Genomic DNA, 17,573 nt, shown 5'->3' with positions numbered 1-17,573 from the left:
TTGATAAGGAAATCAAGAAAATCAATACATATTAGATTAGATAGATAGTAGATATGGAACCCGTCAAAGAAAAACTTGTGAAATCATCTATTAAGTGTAATCGAACAAACTAAGAACAGTTTGGTCAAAGATCCAACTATTAAGGAATAGGTTATGAGAATTGTCATTACTGATGATATAGCAAATAATAAAAATTAATATGTTTTTACGAGTGAAAAATAATAATAATTGATAGAATTTCATGAGATAGGAAAGTGAGCCAAATTGGCATGCTGAAATAAAAAGTAAGACAATAATTCCCCCTTACCTTGTTAGCTCATAGGCCTCTTCTTGAGCTAACATGCCAATCAAGCTTGAGTATGGGTGTCCATAATTGATCTAACCCAATAACAACCCAAACCTACTTTAAAAAATCCAAGTGAAGAATGACCCAATTTTTATTCATGTTAGTTTTAGGTTTGAAATCTTGACTTAATTAATTGTCGGATCTGCTTTAAGTTGGCTTAAAAAATTGAAGTTTTGGGCTTCATTTAGAACGGCTTTTTTATTGCTTCTTAAAGCAATTTTTTAAAATAAAAATTATTTAAATTAAAAAAAATTGTACTAAAAAACTGCTTAATAAAACAATAATAAAACTGTCTCAAGCATAGCCTTAATAATCATTCAGGTTTGTGGGTATTCTTTGAGAAGTAATAGAAGCAATTGTTGCCCTTTGCTTGCTCTCAAGGAATTCTCAAAACCGCTCACTACTTGCACATGATTCCAATGCATGACAGTGAAGTGGAGCTTGTAGAGTATTTGATTATCTGTTTTTGTTGCATCTATACATATATGCAAATAAAAAAATATCATCTAATTCTCACGTTGCAATACCTTCAACTCTCTCCCGCATATTCTCGATGCTCCTTCCGCCAAGAGTTCCACCAAGTTTATATACATTTTTTTAATTTTCAGTTGAATGTTATTATTTTTTAAAATTGAACATTTTATAAATGTAAAATTTCAACATTCCAATCTAATAGGCAATGCTCCAGATATTGTTTCTATAAATTCTACTGTTATTAAACCCAACATAAACATTTTGGCGAAGTAGATCATGCAACGAACACAAACAAGAACAGGAACTACAGTGGAAATAAAGAATACAAAATTTTAACATGAAAAAATTCAAAATGGCATAAAAAAACAATGAGTCACTCTATACCTAGAAATTCATAATGAAAACTTGCGAGAAATAGTATCTCTCTTCTCTCACGCTCTCTCCTTACCTCTCCTCACTCTTGCACCTTTCTCACACTAATACATGCAAAGAGAAATATAAAAACCACCAAGCGATGGAACCCTTAATGAAAAAAGAGTAGAAAATTTGTCAGCCTGCCTTGCTACTTTATGGCTCCAAGTTTGGAGCATCACAATGCTCCACTCTATCTCCAATCAACCAAACAGCACCGCAAGACAAGGTCTAGAGCGTTGTAGCGCTCTGCTCTTAGTCTGTCTCCAAACAAACTATGCAGCGCCGCAGTGCTCGGTTACACAACATTGGAACATTGTTTTGTAAAAAAAAAAAAAACTTGGGTGCAAAGCACCCAAACCCAAGTAGGGGAAAGAGGACCCCTACAACCACACGACGAGCTTGATCGTTAGAATTGAAGTCTAAGGCAACAATACAATTTATTTTATTTTATTTTTTGAATAAGTATATGATTAAGGTCTAACAATACAATTTAATTGACAGACACAATCATATTCCATACAAAACTAAGAGTTCATAGTAAGCAAAGTTGAAGCCTAACAATAACACTAGTAATACACAGCCGATCAGATACCTCACGTCAAGCCATTAAAAAAATCATTATCAAGGGATCATACGAATCAAATGTTTAAAATAACAACTTGAATCCCATTGAAGGTGCTCGAAGTGCAGGAAGTGAGCAGGAAAAAAGCACGGCATATGCCCAGCCACATAATATGGCCACAATAATAGCATTGTATTATTTAGAAACTTGGAAACCTCACAAAACTAAAACTATTGTTAAACGACCTTTCAAGATCAAGGTTCTTCATAAGCTAACAATCTCATAATATAAAAGTATTAGCCACCAAAGATGGCCAAGATATGAACCAATGTAAAAACTACAACAACAAGAGAGAAAACAAGCACATTTTCAGATAACTATATCATCCAACTACTGAAATCTAATCATCTTGACTATAAATCTTCATAAGCTCAGAACAGAAAGCCAAGGGAGTGTCCTTCTGGTAACCCAATGAATTGGCGAACCTGATATCAGAAGAAATGCCATTGTTGTGGGAGAGGACGATGCGGGACTTCTCACGGCCGGGTACCTCTGCTTTGCATCCTACATCTGGGCTGCTTACCAGCATGGCTTCACAGATCTCATGTTCATGCTCGTCTGCAACGACAATGTTGAAAGTGCCGCTACTGTCGGTGACACCATCGTAGCTGCATGTTTTAACACCAGTTTTTTCTCGGCATTCAACTTTAACCTTTGCACCTAAGAGGGCAGCCAAAAATGGGAAGGGTAAAATAATAATGAACATTAAGATGATATATGAAACTAAAAGGAAAGGATTGGAAAAAAAATGGCAGACAAATAATAATATTATTAGAAAGTATGGAGAAAATTACACAAAAAAGATTTAATACCTCGCATAGCATTAAGAGGAAGAAAAGGAGTAATGATTTGTAAAGGGGCATATCCAATACATAAAACTCCTAAAGTGGGACTTGGGATAGAAAAACAAACTTACCTTAGTGCTTTAAAATATATATTTAACTAAAACTTGTGACCTCAACATATCGTAATGAAAGCAACCTAACCAATACTCTAACCCCCAAAGACTTAGTTAGGATAAAAACAACCCCAATTAGTTAGAAAAAGGTTCTTATTGATTCTAATGATGAGACTTAAATTTATATTGAACACCTCAGAATTGAATTAATTTTGATTGAAAGTTTATCATGGTGCAAAAGATAGAAAATATGAGTCAACTTCCAGTTAAGAATAAACTCAATGATTTCAAGTTCGTGCCATGGGTAGCTAGGTCGTTTTAAGTTGACATAAAAACTTCATGCAACAAAGCATGCATATAAGTGATTCAAACAATTGAAAAATTATATTGTAAAATCATATTTAATTGACAAAATTAATAGCTTTAATATCAACAACTGTTACTTTTTTTGATCATGTAGTTAAGTTTCAATTGCCTCGATAATTTCATAAGTTTTAATGTTTAGCTTCAATCATTTTTGTTTTTATAATCTTTCACTTCTTTTAAGTATACTTTACATAGGTGTCAAAACAAAAACTTAATATATTTCGTTGAATATCAATCAATTTTTCACATTTTAAGATAAGCTTCAAGCTTTTCATTGAGTTCCATCTACTCCAATAATGATGATTTCAGCCCATGTTTGATTATGTTGGTCAAAGATTTCTTGAAACCATAAAAAATAACTAAAGCTAAGTGAAAAAAAAAAAAAATCAATTTTAAATAGGCCTCAACTAAAACCAATGAAAAACAATCAAAATATATCAATTATAAATTAAAAAAAAGTATGTACTTAACTACAACACAAAATAATTTTTTTTAGCAAACAGTCCTTCATAATTAGCCATCAAATATGAATATAAATCAAATATACATACATCAAGCCTACTCAAATCAATGTCATCAAAAGTGCCAAGCACTCTCAAGCAATACTTCTATACAATGCCCAAGGAACAGGTCATGAACATAAGCACTAGCAACGAAAATTGAGGCACTAAGATGAAACAATTACATCAATTAAAACTAATTGTAAGTACGATGAATTGGTTTTAAGACAATGAAGCAAAAATCATCACCCAAAACTATGCAAGGAAATTTTATAAATTTTCGAGTTTCATATTTAAATTCTTGGTAAATAACTACGTTAAAATAAGTGTCAAAACTTCTTCAAGTATGTAGCATATATAGCATAGAGATACTTAATCTTCACTACAATATTTTATATATTCATCACTATTCATGCTCTCTACATGCTCATCGTTTACATTTTGAAATTTTAGTGCCAAAAATGAAGCTTTTGCTTACATTAAATATAATTGTTGTCATGTCCATGTCCTCACTTCCTAAAATATTGGTGCCCTATCAATGACGCCCCAAATCAAATAATCATTACGACTGGTGACACCAATCTAAGAGTTATGCCATGCATTGACCTTGCCTTACCTCATTTAAGGGCCTAGACGAACTCCTTAGTAGCCTTTAACAACACTGCTAGATGTTGTATGATGTAGGAACATCTTTAGTTATATAGTCCTTAGGATTACTTTACCTTAGTTTGTTACCACTAGTTTCTAGAATACTCCTTTTACCCTATAAATATACAAGCTATTGTAAGAGAGGGATTATTGAATGATATATACACTCTTTTGAAGCTTTTGGAAGCTCTCTTCTTCTTCTTCCCTGGATTGGGAAACCCAAATCCTTCTTGCAGGTCGCATCTTCCGACGATCCACTACATCAGTTGGTATCAGAGCCTGGAGCTTGCGAAGATCGATGTATTGCAGAAGGTCGGCTGTCGACGACGATCGAAGCCGCAAAACAAGATTGGCGGTCGACGACGATCGACGCCAAGGAAGGTGGGCTGTCAACGATGCTCGAAGCCGGATCTCCTTCTATCAAGCTCAATCGAAGAAGTCGCTCGATCAGGTAGATAGAAACCTTGATCGGATTCGCGAAACCCTTCGGGCAATAAGGAGGATGAGGATGTCGTCGGCAACCATACCGAGGCATTCTTCTTCTTCACTATCCTCCTCCGCTCCTCGTAAACGCCATCAGTCTCGCCACGATTATCCTCCGCTCGAGCTCCCTCTCCGATGGCGTGATCCGCTGCCGGTGTATCCGCCTGTTCGCGCAGTTTGCAACCAACCCGAGGGCATCTTCAACGCCTCCCACCATCTAGAGCCCGTCGAGCGGGTTTCTGATCGGCGAAGCATAAGCGAACATAATGTGATTGTTCCGACTGAGAAAGGCAAACCTAGCGATTGCGATATGGAAACCCACGAAGAAACTGCCGCTATGGTCGATTCCGCCTCTGCTCATCTCATCGGAACATGCATAGAGCTCCCGTCTTCCGTTCCTTTGCACTCGGAGATGCGAGATCTAACACTCACAGCTGCTAATCCGATTCCATTTGACCAAAGTTTGCCCGTCCAGCCCGTCCAGCTCAATTTCGCTCTCGTACCCACTGTTCGAGCAGATATACAGCCCGACGCTAATTCCAGCTCGAACGCAGAGTTTCTAGGTGGCTCTAATGGCGCCGTCGCCACTCAGTTAATCCCTACCTTCCTCCGCAGCCGCTTCAATCGCCTCCGGATGGGATTCTTCCTACACAGCCCATTCCCTTCATCGGAGATCTATCACACCTTCCCTGTGCGTGAGGAGATCCTGAAAGCCCTTCTCAACTGCGACCTGGATGGCTTCCACACCTTCGATTATGCCCACCACTTCCTCTCCTGCTGCAGCCGAATACTAGGCATTGAGTATCAGTCCAAGCGCGGCTATATAGGACTCGAGTACTTTGGTCGTATTGTGGGAATTAAGATCATGCCGGTGGGTATTCACATGGGGCAGCTGCAATCAGCCCTTGCCTTGCCGGATAAGGACTGGCGCATCTCAAAGCTGCAATCAGCCCTTGCCTTGCCGGATAAGGACTGGCGCATCTCGCAACTCCAACATCAGTTAGCTGGAAAGATGGTCCTCCTAGGTGTCGATGACATGGATATATTCAAAGGTATAAATCTCAAGCTCTTGGCCTTTGAACAAATGCTGAAGATACACACCAAGTGGCAGGGCAATGCTGTCCTTGTGCAGATTTTCAACCTCGCAAGGGGCAGGGGAAGGGATCTTGAAGAGATCCAGTTGGAGATTCAACAGAGTTGCAGGAGGATCAATCAACAGTTTGGGAATGCTAATTACAAACATATTATTTTCATTGATCGGCCAGTATCAATTGAGGAGGGAATTGCCTACTATACAATAGCAGATTGTGTTGTGGTCACTGCAGTGAGGGATGGAATGAACCTTACACCTTATGAATACATTGTCAGTAGGCAGGGAATTGCTTCTGGATCGGATTCTGATTCTGGTTCAGATGGTCCAAAGAAGAATATGCTTCTGGTTTCTGAATTCATCGGATGCTCTCCTTCACTTAGTGGAGCAATTCGAATTAATCCTTGGAATACAGAGTCGACGGCAGAGGATATGAACGAAGCAATATCAATGAATGATGTAGAGAAGCAAGTTCACCATGAAAAGCATTACAGTTATGTCAGCACTCATGATGCTGCTTACTGGTCCAAGTCATTTATGCACGACTCAGAGAGGACATGCAAGGACCACTTCAAGAAGAGATGCTGGGAAATTGGTTTGAGATTTGGTTTCAGAGTTGTTGCACTTGATCCGAACTTCCGGAAGCTCAACATTAATGGTATTGTTTCAGCCTATCAGAGGTCTAAGAGCCGAGCCATTTTGTTGAATTATGATGGCACAGTTATTCCACAGGCAGCTATTAACAAGACCCCAAGTGCAGAAGTTATCTCTATTCTTAACACACTTTGTGGGGATAAAAAGAACTTAGTCTTTATAGTTAGTGGCAGGGGTAAGGACAGCTTGGGGAAGTGGTTCTCTCCTTGCAAAAACCTTGAAATTGCTGCAGAGCATGGTTATTACATGAGATGGAGTCAGGATGAGGAATGGGAGACATGTGTACCCATGCCAGACTTTGACTGGAAGCAGAATGCTGAACCTGTCATGCAGTTATACACTGAAACAACTAATGGATCGAGTATAGAAGCTAAAGAAAGTGCGCTTGTTTGGAATTATCAATATGCTTATACTGATTTTGGATCCCGCCTGGCCAAAGAACTTCTGGACCACCTGGAAAGTATTATTGTGCTTAAAGTTTATGGTGCTTCTGGTCTTATGGGTATGCATAAGAGACGCAAAGTATTCGACCCAGGGATCTGGTTGGGATGTTCACCACTACTGCCCTCCTAAATAACGAGCCTCGAACGGAGTCGAGCTCTTTTTGTGCAAGGGGAGAATGATGTAGGAACATCTTTAGTTATATAGTCCTTAGGATTACTTTACCTTAGTTTGTTACCACTAGTTTCTAGAATACTCCTTTTACCCTATAAATATACAAGCTATTGTAAGAGAGGGATTATTGAATGATATATACACTCTTTTGAAGCTTTTGGAAGCTCTCTTCTTCTTCTTCCCTGGATTGGGAAACCCAAATCCTTCTTGCAGGTCGCATCTTCCGACGATCCACTACATCATTGTACCACCAAATAAAATATACAGTAACAAAGATTGAAGTTCTAATAAGATTACCTAGATATTCTATAATTTAATGCAATACTAAATAAAAAAAATAAAACTATATAAAAAAAAATTGTATGAGTAAACAAGATATTGTCAAATGAAGCTAATTAGGAGTCCGAAATCTAAAAATAAACATTTCAAATTTGATTTGAAGTTAATCTAGTTAATGCACTTCAACAAATAAAAGACCAAAATCCAAGAGGAGTCCAAAACAAAAAAATGAACATTTCAAATTTTGTTTAAAGTTAATTTATGAAATGAACAAAAAACACACTAGAAATAGGATCTTAGATGTGAATTTCATGATTTTATGAGGTTCCACGAACCCAAAAAGCAATCAAAGACATAAACCTAAGGACAAATTCATACAAATGAAAAAAAAAAAGAAAACCAAGAAAGAAAATTCAACCATCATGCCATCATGCCTTAGGGGTGAATGCAATCCATTTGAGATTAAACAAGAGTATCATAATAGTGGAAAAGAAAGAAGTTCAAAAGCAAGGTCTTTATCTGAAGTTATGAGTTAGTACTTAGTGAATGTGACGCCCTCAAACCTAACAGCAACTTTCTCCCAAATTTTAAAGGTGGATCAGACCGAAATAATGCGCGAGTTCATCCTTCAAAATTCGTATATTTCTCCCTGCCTAAGGTATGCAACTGAAAATACTTAATATAAGTCGACCAAAGTTCACAATCAGACACCAAAATGCTAGGAGATCCAGTTCATCAGAGAGGCAATCGACTTCCAGGCCTAGAACATAAGGACCACGACCTATAATATGAACAGCCTCTTTTTCAGCTCCACAAATCGATACCTAATTCTAGACCAAGAAAATATTTTCCTAGGGAAAGATTAGAGAACAAGTCGTGGCACTTAGGGGCTCTTTAGGTTCAGTGACACACGTAATGTAAAATGTTATGCTTATCAATTTGACAAATATCTAACGTCATGACAACTGTAGAATCATGTTAATGTATATTAATATAGGTAATATTGACATCACAATATAATAAGCAAAACATTTGACTGATAGCATCGCAACACTTACATCTTAGCACTCAGATCTTAATAGCTGCATTTCAATAAACCAAAGAGCCACTAAAAAATTCCAAATATTTCATCCATCCATAACAAGATTCCCATCTAGCCTTCAGAACTCGCCGATATCATTTTCAACGAAGCACTCAAGAAAACTTCAACTAATTTTATTAACCAACGCCGTCATCGCCTTCATTACTCACGCAGTCGTTACTCTTCACTAACCCTTAGAAAAAAAACTTAATATATCAAAGAAATTCCAAAGACCTCTGCTTAAGATCAGTACAAAAACTGATCACTAGACTACACCCTCAAGAAACCTTAACCAAGATTCGATTCCGCCTCTATCGTTCGTTATCCATCCAGATCATAAACCACCGACGCAAAAAAAGTAAAATGCCCATTGCCATCGGCCTCAAAAGGTCGTCATCCTTCCAGATCAAAAATTTTCAAACCCAAAAAGGTAAATGCAAAGGCCATCAGTCCAGATAAGGAAAACTCCATAATCCAACGGCCCAGACAGCAAAGAAAACACAACAAAATGTCCAAACTAGGGCATCATCTGTTACCTTCGATGTAGGTGGTAGCGGGGGTCTCGAATCCGGCACGACAAGTGTCACAGAATACTCGCCCCTGTACCGTGAACCGGACCGCCGGTGCGGCACGACCACCGAACACTGACGCCGGCAAGAAGCATATCACCAAGAAAACGGAGACAACGGAGAATGCCACTGAGATCTTGCAATTAGCCATCTTAGTTGATCAAATTCAAAGCGAAATCGCGAATGGGTAGATAACAATGGGAAGGCGACGCGGTGGTTTTAAAGATGGCAGTAATGCGTAGTACGTTGCGGTATTCTCCCGGTGAGAATAAGTGCAGTGAGGCTTAGTAGGGTTTGAATATAACAAAATTTGTATAACACATTAGTATATTACAATGATTTTATTAAAGTAATATGTCTTAATTTTAAACATATAATCTGTTGACTTTTGAGGCTTCTTGTTTGAAATTATTATTTTTTATTATAGTATGTTATGGTGTGGTGTAGTGCATTTTAGAGTAGAATAAATAATTATATGATAACATTCTATTAAAATAATATTTAATAGAAAATTATGCATATTTAAAATGATTTATTATGATCAAATTTTTATAAATATCATATTGCACTCAAATGTTTATTAGTCTATAATTATATTAATTAATTAATTAGTATGCTAAATAAATTAATAATTTAAAAAAATCTTATTTCAAGAAGCTATATAAAATATATTGAACTTCTATTCAAATGTCATAATTATTAAATCAAATATTTTAATATTACTTATATTTTCAAGAGTCTCAAAGCAAAAATTATAAGAAATATTTTATGTTAATTTAATATTGAATTTTTTTAATGGTTAAAGTGTTACTCCACCAAAATTAAAAGCCGGGCATGTGGAGCGGAGGTGATGGGTAAGCAAGTCAGCGTATCGCTGGATTGATGGAGTGACAGCTTGCGTCGGTGGAGTGGAATCACATGGGAAGTAGCGTTACACAACGCGGTTTCGGCGTGAAGCCGATGATTACGGCAACGCGGGATGAATGCGATGCCAGCCAATTCAGTTTGTGAGTTATGATCACTGCTTTGAGCGACGGAAAAGTTAAGATAGCTTGGCGAAATTCAGGGCCGTATGAGTTGGCACTTGGCTTCGTTTTCACTCGACATTAGGGCTGCAAGCGAACCAAACCTTCGACCAGCTACTCGTTGTTCGGTTCAATTAAAGCTCGTTTGTGATCGTTTAATTAACTAAACAATCAAATTTAAACAATATTTTAGATACTCTATTCTTAAATAAACAAACTTGAACGCTAATGCGTTCGGCTCATTTATGTTCGCGAACAACATTTGAACAAGCTCGAAATTAAGCTCTATAAGAAGCTCGATAAAAGCTCGATCCGTGTTCGATTTTGAACTCGTGAATAAGCTCAATAAAAATAATTAATATTTGATTATAGAATTATTACTATAAATAATATAAATATTTTATATTTATTATAATATAATGATATAATTATTGTTAAATAATAAAATATAAAGTAAATAATATTATATTATATGTTAATTGAGTATTTTTATTAAATTTAAGTGAATGATAGGAATGTCAAAAAAATTGTAGCTTTTTATGGCTATTTATTTATAAATCATTGCCTTTATTAGTGATGGTGTTAGGAAAATTCTGTGAAGATGAGATTTGCTTATAAATCATTGCCTTTGTTACATAGACAATTGCTTTTATTATAAATGTATTTGTTAATATATATGTTCATGAACGTGTTTGTTTGATAGTTAAAAAAAAATTGTTAGATATATTCGCGAACATGCTCGATGTAATTGTTTGTTAGGAAGCTCGATAAAGCTCGTTTGTTAAGTTCATGAACATCTAAAAGTGGAGCTCGTTTATAGCTCGTTCATGTTCGTTTGGTTAAAGCTCGATAAACATTAAACGAACGAATATGAACTGAACATGAACCGAATATGAACACGCATTAATTTAAATGAACCAAACATGAAAACAAACAATAAAGCTCGAACAAACATGAACCAAACTTAAACAACCTGATATTAAATGAACACAAACATGAACACTCACATACTCGGTTCGGCTCGGTTCGTTTGCAGCCCTACTCGACATAATACGACTTTCTTGTCTAATATAATTTTTATGTTTTCCATTAAATCTTTAATAAATAGTTGTTTGAGGTTGAAGTATATTAAAGCAATTAAGGATGCTTATCTCACTATGATCCAAAGTTTTGAAAAAATTTTAAGCGTTAGTTAGCTTATGAGGGCGACAATTAAGGAAGCCCCTGTGGTTAATTACATCCCAGGAGAGGTTATCTCCCAAGAATACTCTCGATTAAAGCATATGACTCTTGTCCCTATGAAGTTTCAAAGTTTGGATATCAAGGATGTTCAATAGGAGTTCCAAATGGGATAGATCAAAGAGGAACAGTTCTTTTCAGAATCCAAAGGAAGAAGTGTAGGGAGCGCTGGATACTGGGACGACCAGTGGTGTTCCAGTCATCCACTTCACCTTAGCTCGTTGTCTCCACCAAGTCATAATACGAGCAAGTGTACTATTCAATAACTGTACCTTGTATCTCAAGGTTTCAGTTTGAATATCATTCAACCCATTAGGAGAACATTCCAATTCTTGTAAAGCTTTCATTTCTCTATCAAGATCTTCCTTCAGTTGATTAAGCATTTTCAGTTTGTTCTTACTCCAAAAGAACAGTGCTTTCAACGTCCTCTGGCATTTCTTTTGAAGTTTATCTGACTCACTTCACTACCCAAGTCCTCCACCAGCAATAAGTTTTATTTTGAGATGGAATAGTGATTGTAGTTGCTTACTATTTTACGAGGTTTTGTAGTGTTATCATTTAATAGGATTTTATGCTCAGGTGCATGCCATCATAAAATCTTGAATAATTTAAGTCGATGCCCTATCCTCTTGTTTTTTTTAACGAATATATTAAAACCAAAAAAGAAGGTTACACAAAGAGAAATAAGCATGTGGGGAAAAATCTTCCACTTCCCAAAGACAAAAGGGGAAGAGATACAACTTGAAAAACAACCCAAAAGCAGCTGCAGACAGAGACAAAAAGAAAAAAAACCCCTCAAGTGGTAAGGAGGACCCCTTCATTGGTTTGTATTGTGCAATAAACCCAATCCAAACCAATGAAAAGAGGTCACTCATTAAGCACTTGAGGGAACCAAGTCCCCCACCTATGAAATCTGTTGAAGTCTTCTTTCTCTTCCTAGGGGAGTTGGCCAAAGCACTTAAAAGGCCCAAGTCGGATGAGCTCTCTGTCCAAACGAGACTTGGATACTCTTGGTTGTTGCTTGCGAAAATTCAAAATCCTATTGGAAGTTTCTTCCATTTGCTGTAACTTCTCGGCCGAAAATTGGATAGGAGGCTCAACTTGTGGACGAGTGCCTTGTTCTTTAGGAGCTCTAGGTTTGCCTTTCCTTTTCGGGTGACTATGTTCCAAGCTCCAAGGGAGGATTCATCCTTGTCCTGACTACGAAAGGGCTCTTCAATAGATGTATGCTTTGACTCAGGAGAGGGAGTAGGTGCGTGGGGGACATTCTTGGATGTTGCTTGCTCTTTGGATGTCGACGTCGACTGCAATGGAGGAGATTTAGTTCCACGGGTTGGAGCCTTGGATATGCAAACTCCATTGGCATGACCTATTAAACCACAATCGAAGCAGAAGTTAGTAAACCTTCATATTCGACTCGTTGAAAAAATCATCCTTGAAGCCCATTGATCCACACCCCAGCTTGAAGCTTTTGAGAATGAACAATCCTAATACAAATTCTTGCATAAGATGATCTTCCCCATCTACTCGTGTGTGAGTCCATCCACAGAGGTTCCACTAACATATTGGCAAGCCAAGTGATATTGTTTGTATCCCAATACATGAGAGGGAGCTGTGGGAGCCGAATCCAAATGGGAGAGTGAAGCCCATGAAGAGAGTTTGGAGAGGAGGTAGGAGACCACTTGTCCATTCTGATGATGTTCCTGATGCGGGCCACTGCCGACACCGACCGGCAGAGGGAGGGCGGGCTACCCCGTGGCGCGCGGAAACAGCTGGAACGGCGCCGCACGGCGCGCCTGTTCGATCTGCCGAGAGGGGACGCGGAGCGGACGGGCGTTCGGCTTGAGCGGAACCCGGTCCATTCTGGACTGTTTGGCTCAGGGTCTAGCCTGAGCTGGCGGTTCAGTTTGGGCACCCACTAGTGGGTTTGGTTGGGTCTTTTGCTTGCTTTAAGTAGGGATTGAGGTGGGATTTCTAGGTCATGCATTAGAGTTTTCTCTTAGCCTCTTATTTCCTTCCTTGTTTTTCTAGGGTTTTAGTGGGAACCTTGTCCTTCTCGAATTGACAATTGTATCTTGTTTCTCTTGAGTTTAAATGCAAATGTTCTTGTTCTTCCTCATCTCCTCTTGTGTGATTTTTTCTTGGATTTGAGAGAAATTTTCATCTTGAAGGAAATTAGGCCAAACCCAATTGTGACCAACCTAGGCGTATCAAGTTGGTACAAGCTCTCGATCCTAGACGGCATGGCATCAAAGAAGGTAGAAGTTTTGGAGGAAGATGAGCCAATTGAAGGAGGAAGTAGGAGAGAAGCTTTCGTTGTTGGAAGAAAATTCTCATCCTAGAGGAGAGATTTGGGAATGGAAGAGATGATCCGTAAATTGGTAGACCCCAAGTTGCTCAATCAAATCCGAAGAAAGGGAAATCGCGATGTCAACCCTAACCCCTAATTTCTCATTAGGGAAGAGGAGCAAGCCAACCGGGAAGCCATGCAAGCCCCACCTCACATCTCGCGCTAAGAGCCTTGGTCAAGGGAAGGGGTGGGAGGCCTCTGGCATGGGTGGTGCCCCGTGGGAGGGGGCCGCCGGCCAAGGGGGAGGAGCCTACGTGACCCTCACGGTCCGTATGGAGGGTGGCCGATAGGCCGGAGGAGTGCAAGAGATGGTCGCACCACTTGGAGCACAAGAGGGGCGAGAGGTCCAGAGGACCGCCGGAGTTGGGCGCCGAAGCACAGGAGAGGTCGGGGGTGGTTGGCCGAGACCACCGGGAGGCGCACACGAGGGGGCCGAGCCCTGGGAACCACCAAGAAGGGGGGTGCAGACCCCGTATCATGGGAGTGGAGGGAGACCTCAGTGGGAGGAATTTCAGCATGGGCCATGGAAAGGGAGAATCTTCCTCGACAGATACACGATGAGGAAGTGAAGGTCCCCGTATTCGAAGGGGAGATGCATACGGATGGTCTACCGGGTGGAGCATACTTCACCGTTAACGGCGTCACGGAGGAGGAACAGCTGATGGCTGTCCCGATTTGCTTGGAGGGAAATCATTGGCTTGGTTCCAATGGATTGAGGGCGACACCTATACGAAGTTGGGAAGAGTTCAAGGACCTATTACTGCACAGGTTCAAGTGTCCAGTGAGGGCACCCATTATGAACAGTTCATGTCTCTTGTTCAGGAAGGCACAGTGGCAGATACCCGGGAGCGCTTTGAGCTTCTATCTGGGCGATTGAGGGAATGCCCGATGACGCATGGAGGGGAATTTCATGAAAGGGTTGAACCCTACATCAGAGCCGCATCAGGGTGGTCAACCCACGTGGGATAGTGGGAATATGGAGACAGCTCAGCTTGTTGAGACAAGCAGGCGGCGATCAGACACGGAAATCAGGGGGGTCTCACCCACATATCGCTCACCACTCATGCCGAAGGACCTAAGGTGACGCCACTACTCATCCAGAGAGTAACAGGAGAAGCACCACTGTGATGAACCAAGGGGGTTCAAGAGACTGACTGACTCCGAATTGAAGGAGAAGAGGTCAAGGGCCTCTGCTACGTTGCGACGAGAAATTTGCACCTGGGCATAGGTGTAAAGAGAAGACCCTGCACGTGATAGTGGTGGGAGATTCAGATGGGGAACAGATGAAGGGCAACAATGGAAAAGCTATTTGAGGTAGAGCATCCTCTCCTAGATATGATAGAAGTGAGTCTGAATTCGATGGAAGTTTTACATTCCATCCCACCATGAAGATGAAGGGTGAAATTGAAGGTGCAAGTTGAGAGTTTGTTTGACATGGGAGCCACTCACAACTCCTTGGCCTATCGAGTGGCGACAGTTGAGTCTTGAGGTGATAGCAAGTAAAGAGGTAGAGTGACCATATGCACAGGATAGAAGGCCGCATTATGGAAATGCAAGGAAGTCACTTTATCTTGCAAGGGAGTAGTTACTCAAGATTTTTTGCTGATGGATCTGGAAAACGCTGACGTCATCTTGGGTATGCAGTGGCTTCAATCCTTAGGAGACATGGAGGTCAATTGGGAGAGTTGTTGGTTATCCAACAGTAATGGTCGGAGGTGGCCACTACATGGACCTAGCCTATGTGGGTTACCGACCACCGAGACTCTACTTTCTTTACCTTAAAGGACAAGGTTAACTCTAAAGGAGGGAGTATTGATGCGGGCCATCTCCGACGCCGACCGGCAGAGGGAGGGCGGGCACCCCGCGGGCGCGAAAAACACCGCGAACGGGCGCCGCACGGCGCGCCCGTTCGATCCCCGAAGCAGGGACGCGGAGCGGAACGGGCCGTTCTGCTTGAGCGGAACCAGTCCATTTCTGGACGTTTGGCTCAGTCTAGCCTGAGCTGGGCGGTTAAGTTGGCAGACCCACTAGTGGGTTGGTTGGGTCTTTGCTTGCTTAATAGGGATGAGGGGATTCTAGGGTTTATGCAAGATTTGAGTTTTCTCTTAGCCTCCTTAGTTTCTTTCTCTTGTTTTTTCTAGGGTTTGTAGTGGGAGACCTTGTCCTTCTCGAAGTGAACAAATTGTATCTTGTTTCTCTTGGATTTTGAATGCAAATGTTCTTGTTCTTCCTCTCATCCCTCTTGTGTTGATTTTTTCTTGGATTTGGAGGAGAAATTTCATCTTGAAGGAAAATTAGGGCAAACCCTAATTTGTGAAACCTAAGGCGTATCAGTTCCCTACTATAATCCACGGCCCACTCATGAGCACCGCATCCCTTGCCTCTATACTTTGGAAAATATAAATAAAAGAGTTTGGAGCTGTAGTAATGACATTGAATCCCTCGAAGTGGAACCACCTACGTTTGAGCTCACCAAGAAGGTTGGGAAAAGCAACCCTCCATCCCATGAGTTTAACCACCAAAGCTCTATCCAATTTGGCAATGTTCTCATGTACAGCGGCCACTTCCGGCTCCATGGACATCCCATCCTTGGATAAAAAAATTTCAATTGGCATTTTATCCAACTTGACGAATTGGACCTTGTTCCAAGCGAAGGGGCCGGACTGCATTACTCTAGGCTGCATCGGAGATGCAACCGTGGACTGGCAAAGAGGGCGAGCAGCTGGTGGGCACTCAGCGGCAATAACACAAACATCTAGAGTACGCTCTCCAGAAGCAAATTACTGAATTTGGGAGTGGTCAAGAGGCTTTGTACACCTGTAGTTTGGGGAGTTCCCCACACACCAAGCCTTGGAATGTCCACAAGCGACACCAAGAGCATCATTTGTAGGGGAATTCAACTCCCCACACCAGAGGATAGGAGATGGACGAACCTAGGCGGGATCCAACTAGTCACAGGTGGGCGTCGCAACGAGCAGGTCGAGGCTTTCGAGAATTCAACCACCGACTGACACCAGACTTCTGCCCAGCCACAGACTGACGTCGGATTTCTTCCTAGACACCGATTGACAAAGGAGTTCTACCCAGCCACTAACTAACATTGGATTTCCTCCCGGCCACCGACTAAAGACAAATTCCTGCCCAGCCACTAATTGACGTCAGACTTCCTCCCTACCACCGACTGATGCTGGATTCCCTCCAGGCCACCAATTGACATTGTATTTCTTCCCGGCCACCAACTGATGTTAAAGTTCTGCCCAACCATCGATTGACGCCAAATTTCCTCCCAGTCACAAACTGACGTCGCACTTCCGTCTGGCAGCCAACTAACGCCGAATTTTTGCCCGACCAACGAACATTACCAAATTTTTGTCTGATCTATATTAGCCACTAAATTTCAACCCGACTATTGACTTTTGTAATCCGATCGTCCTCAATTTCAAGGATATTAATTACTTATAATCTCTCCAAACATTAGTAGAATAATTTCAATTGGGTGTGACCCCCATAAATTTTTTTCCTTTCAAGATTTTTCCACGTACAAAATTATAGTGTTTTTTTTCCTCATTTTGTGCTAAAAACTCGTTTAACGCTAAGACGTAAGATTTTCCATACTTTAGCGCCACGAATACTCTAGCCCTCAGACAAGTAGGAAAATTGTCCCAAAAAGCCTGAATCACCATCAAAGCAGCCATTGTTAAATCAACATTTATTCAACATTAGTTCAAATAGCATTAGTTCAATCAACATAAAAGAAGTGCTAAATTAATGTTAAATCAGCAGTCGATCAAGAATTATATGAACTGATCCCCGTACACTAATGAGTGCCATAAATCATATGAACCGACTCACCAAATTAAGACCAACAAGAACTATGAACTATATGAACCCCTCATAATAAGAATTCCACTTATTTTGCA

The 17,573-nt window shown here is 40.3% G+C and overlaps 2 protein-coding genes and 1 long non-coding RNA gene across 3 annotated transcripts; 2 read left to right on the top strand and 1 right to left on the bottom strand.

Annotated features, from left to right (window-relative positions):
* Positions 1-1,952: 1,952 nt before the first annotated feature.
* LOC110094623 (pollen-specific protein C13) lies at positions 1,953-9,238 on the bottom strand. The gene is made up of 2 exons (XM_020819889.2): positions 9,007-9,238; positions 1,953-2,516 (listed from the first exon to the last, which is right to left on the bottom strand). Exons 1-2 carry the CDS (start codon positions 9,188-9,190, stop codon positions 2,197-2,199), a joined length of 504 nt encoding a protein of 167 aa, XP_020675548.1. The 5' UTR covers positions 9,191-9,238; the 3' UTR covers positions 1,953-2,196.
* Positions 2,524-8,666, top strand: LOC114580750. The gene is made up of 2 exons (XR_003702305.1): positions 2,524-4,504; positions 7,324-8,666. It is a non-coding gene; the product is annotated as an uncharacterized LOC114580750 (long non-coding RNA).
* LOC110094622 (probable alpha,alpha-trehalose-phosphate synthase [UDP-forming] 7) lies at positions 4,496-8,666 on the top strand. The gene has a single exon (XM_020819888.2). The coding sequence runs from the start codon at positions 4,567-4,569 to the stop codon at positions 7,066-7,068; it is 2,502 nt and encodes an 833-aa protein (XP_020675547.1). The 5' UTR covers positions 4,496-4,566; the 3' UTR covers positions 7,069-8,666.
* Positions 9,239-17,573: the final 8,335 nt, after the last annotated feature.

Source organism: Dendrobium catenatum, unplaced genomic scaffold (genome assembly GCF_001605985.2).
Source record: "Dendrobium catenatum unplaced genomic scaffold, ASM160598v2 fragScaff_scaffold_1226, whole genome shotgun sequence".
Taxonomy (NCBI): Eukaryota; Viridiplantae; Streptophyta; class Magnoliopsida; order Asparagales; family Orchidaceae; genus Dendrobium; species Dendrobium catenatum.
Note: the sequence above shows the minus strand (reverse complement) of the source record. Positions and strands in the feature narration are given on the sequence as shown.

Excerpts from the sequence above, each read along its gene's own strand:
- LOC110094623 (XM_020819889.2), bottom strand. The coding sequence starts at position 9,190 with ATGGCTAATTGCAAGATCTCAGTGGCATTCTCCGTTGTCTCCGTTTTC. Across the intron at positions 2,517-9,006 it reads CGCTACCACCTACATCGAAG|GTGCAAAGGTTAAAGTTGAA; the intron begins GTAACAGATGAT and ends CTGCCCTCTTAG.
- LOC110094622 (XM_020819888.2), top strand. The coding sequence starts at position 4,567 with ATGTATTGCAGAAGGTCGGCTGTCGACGACGATCGAAGCCGCAAAACA.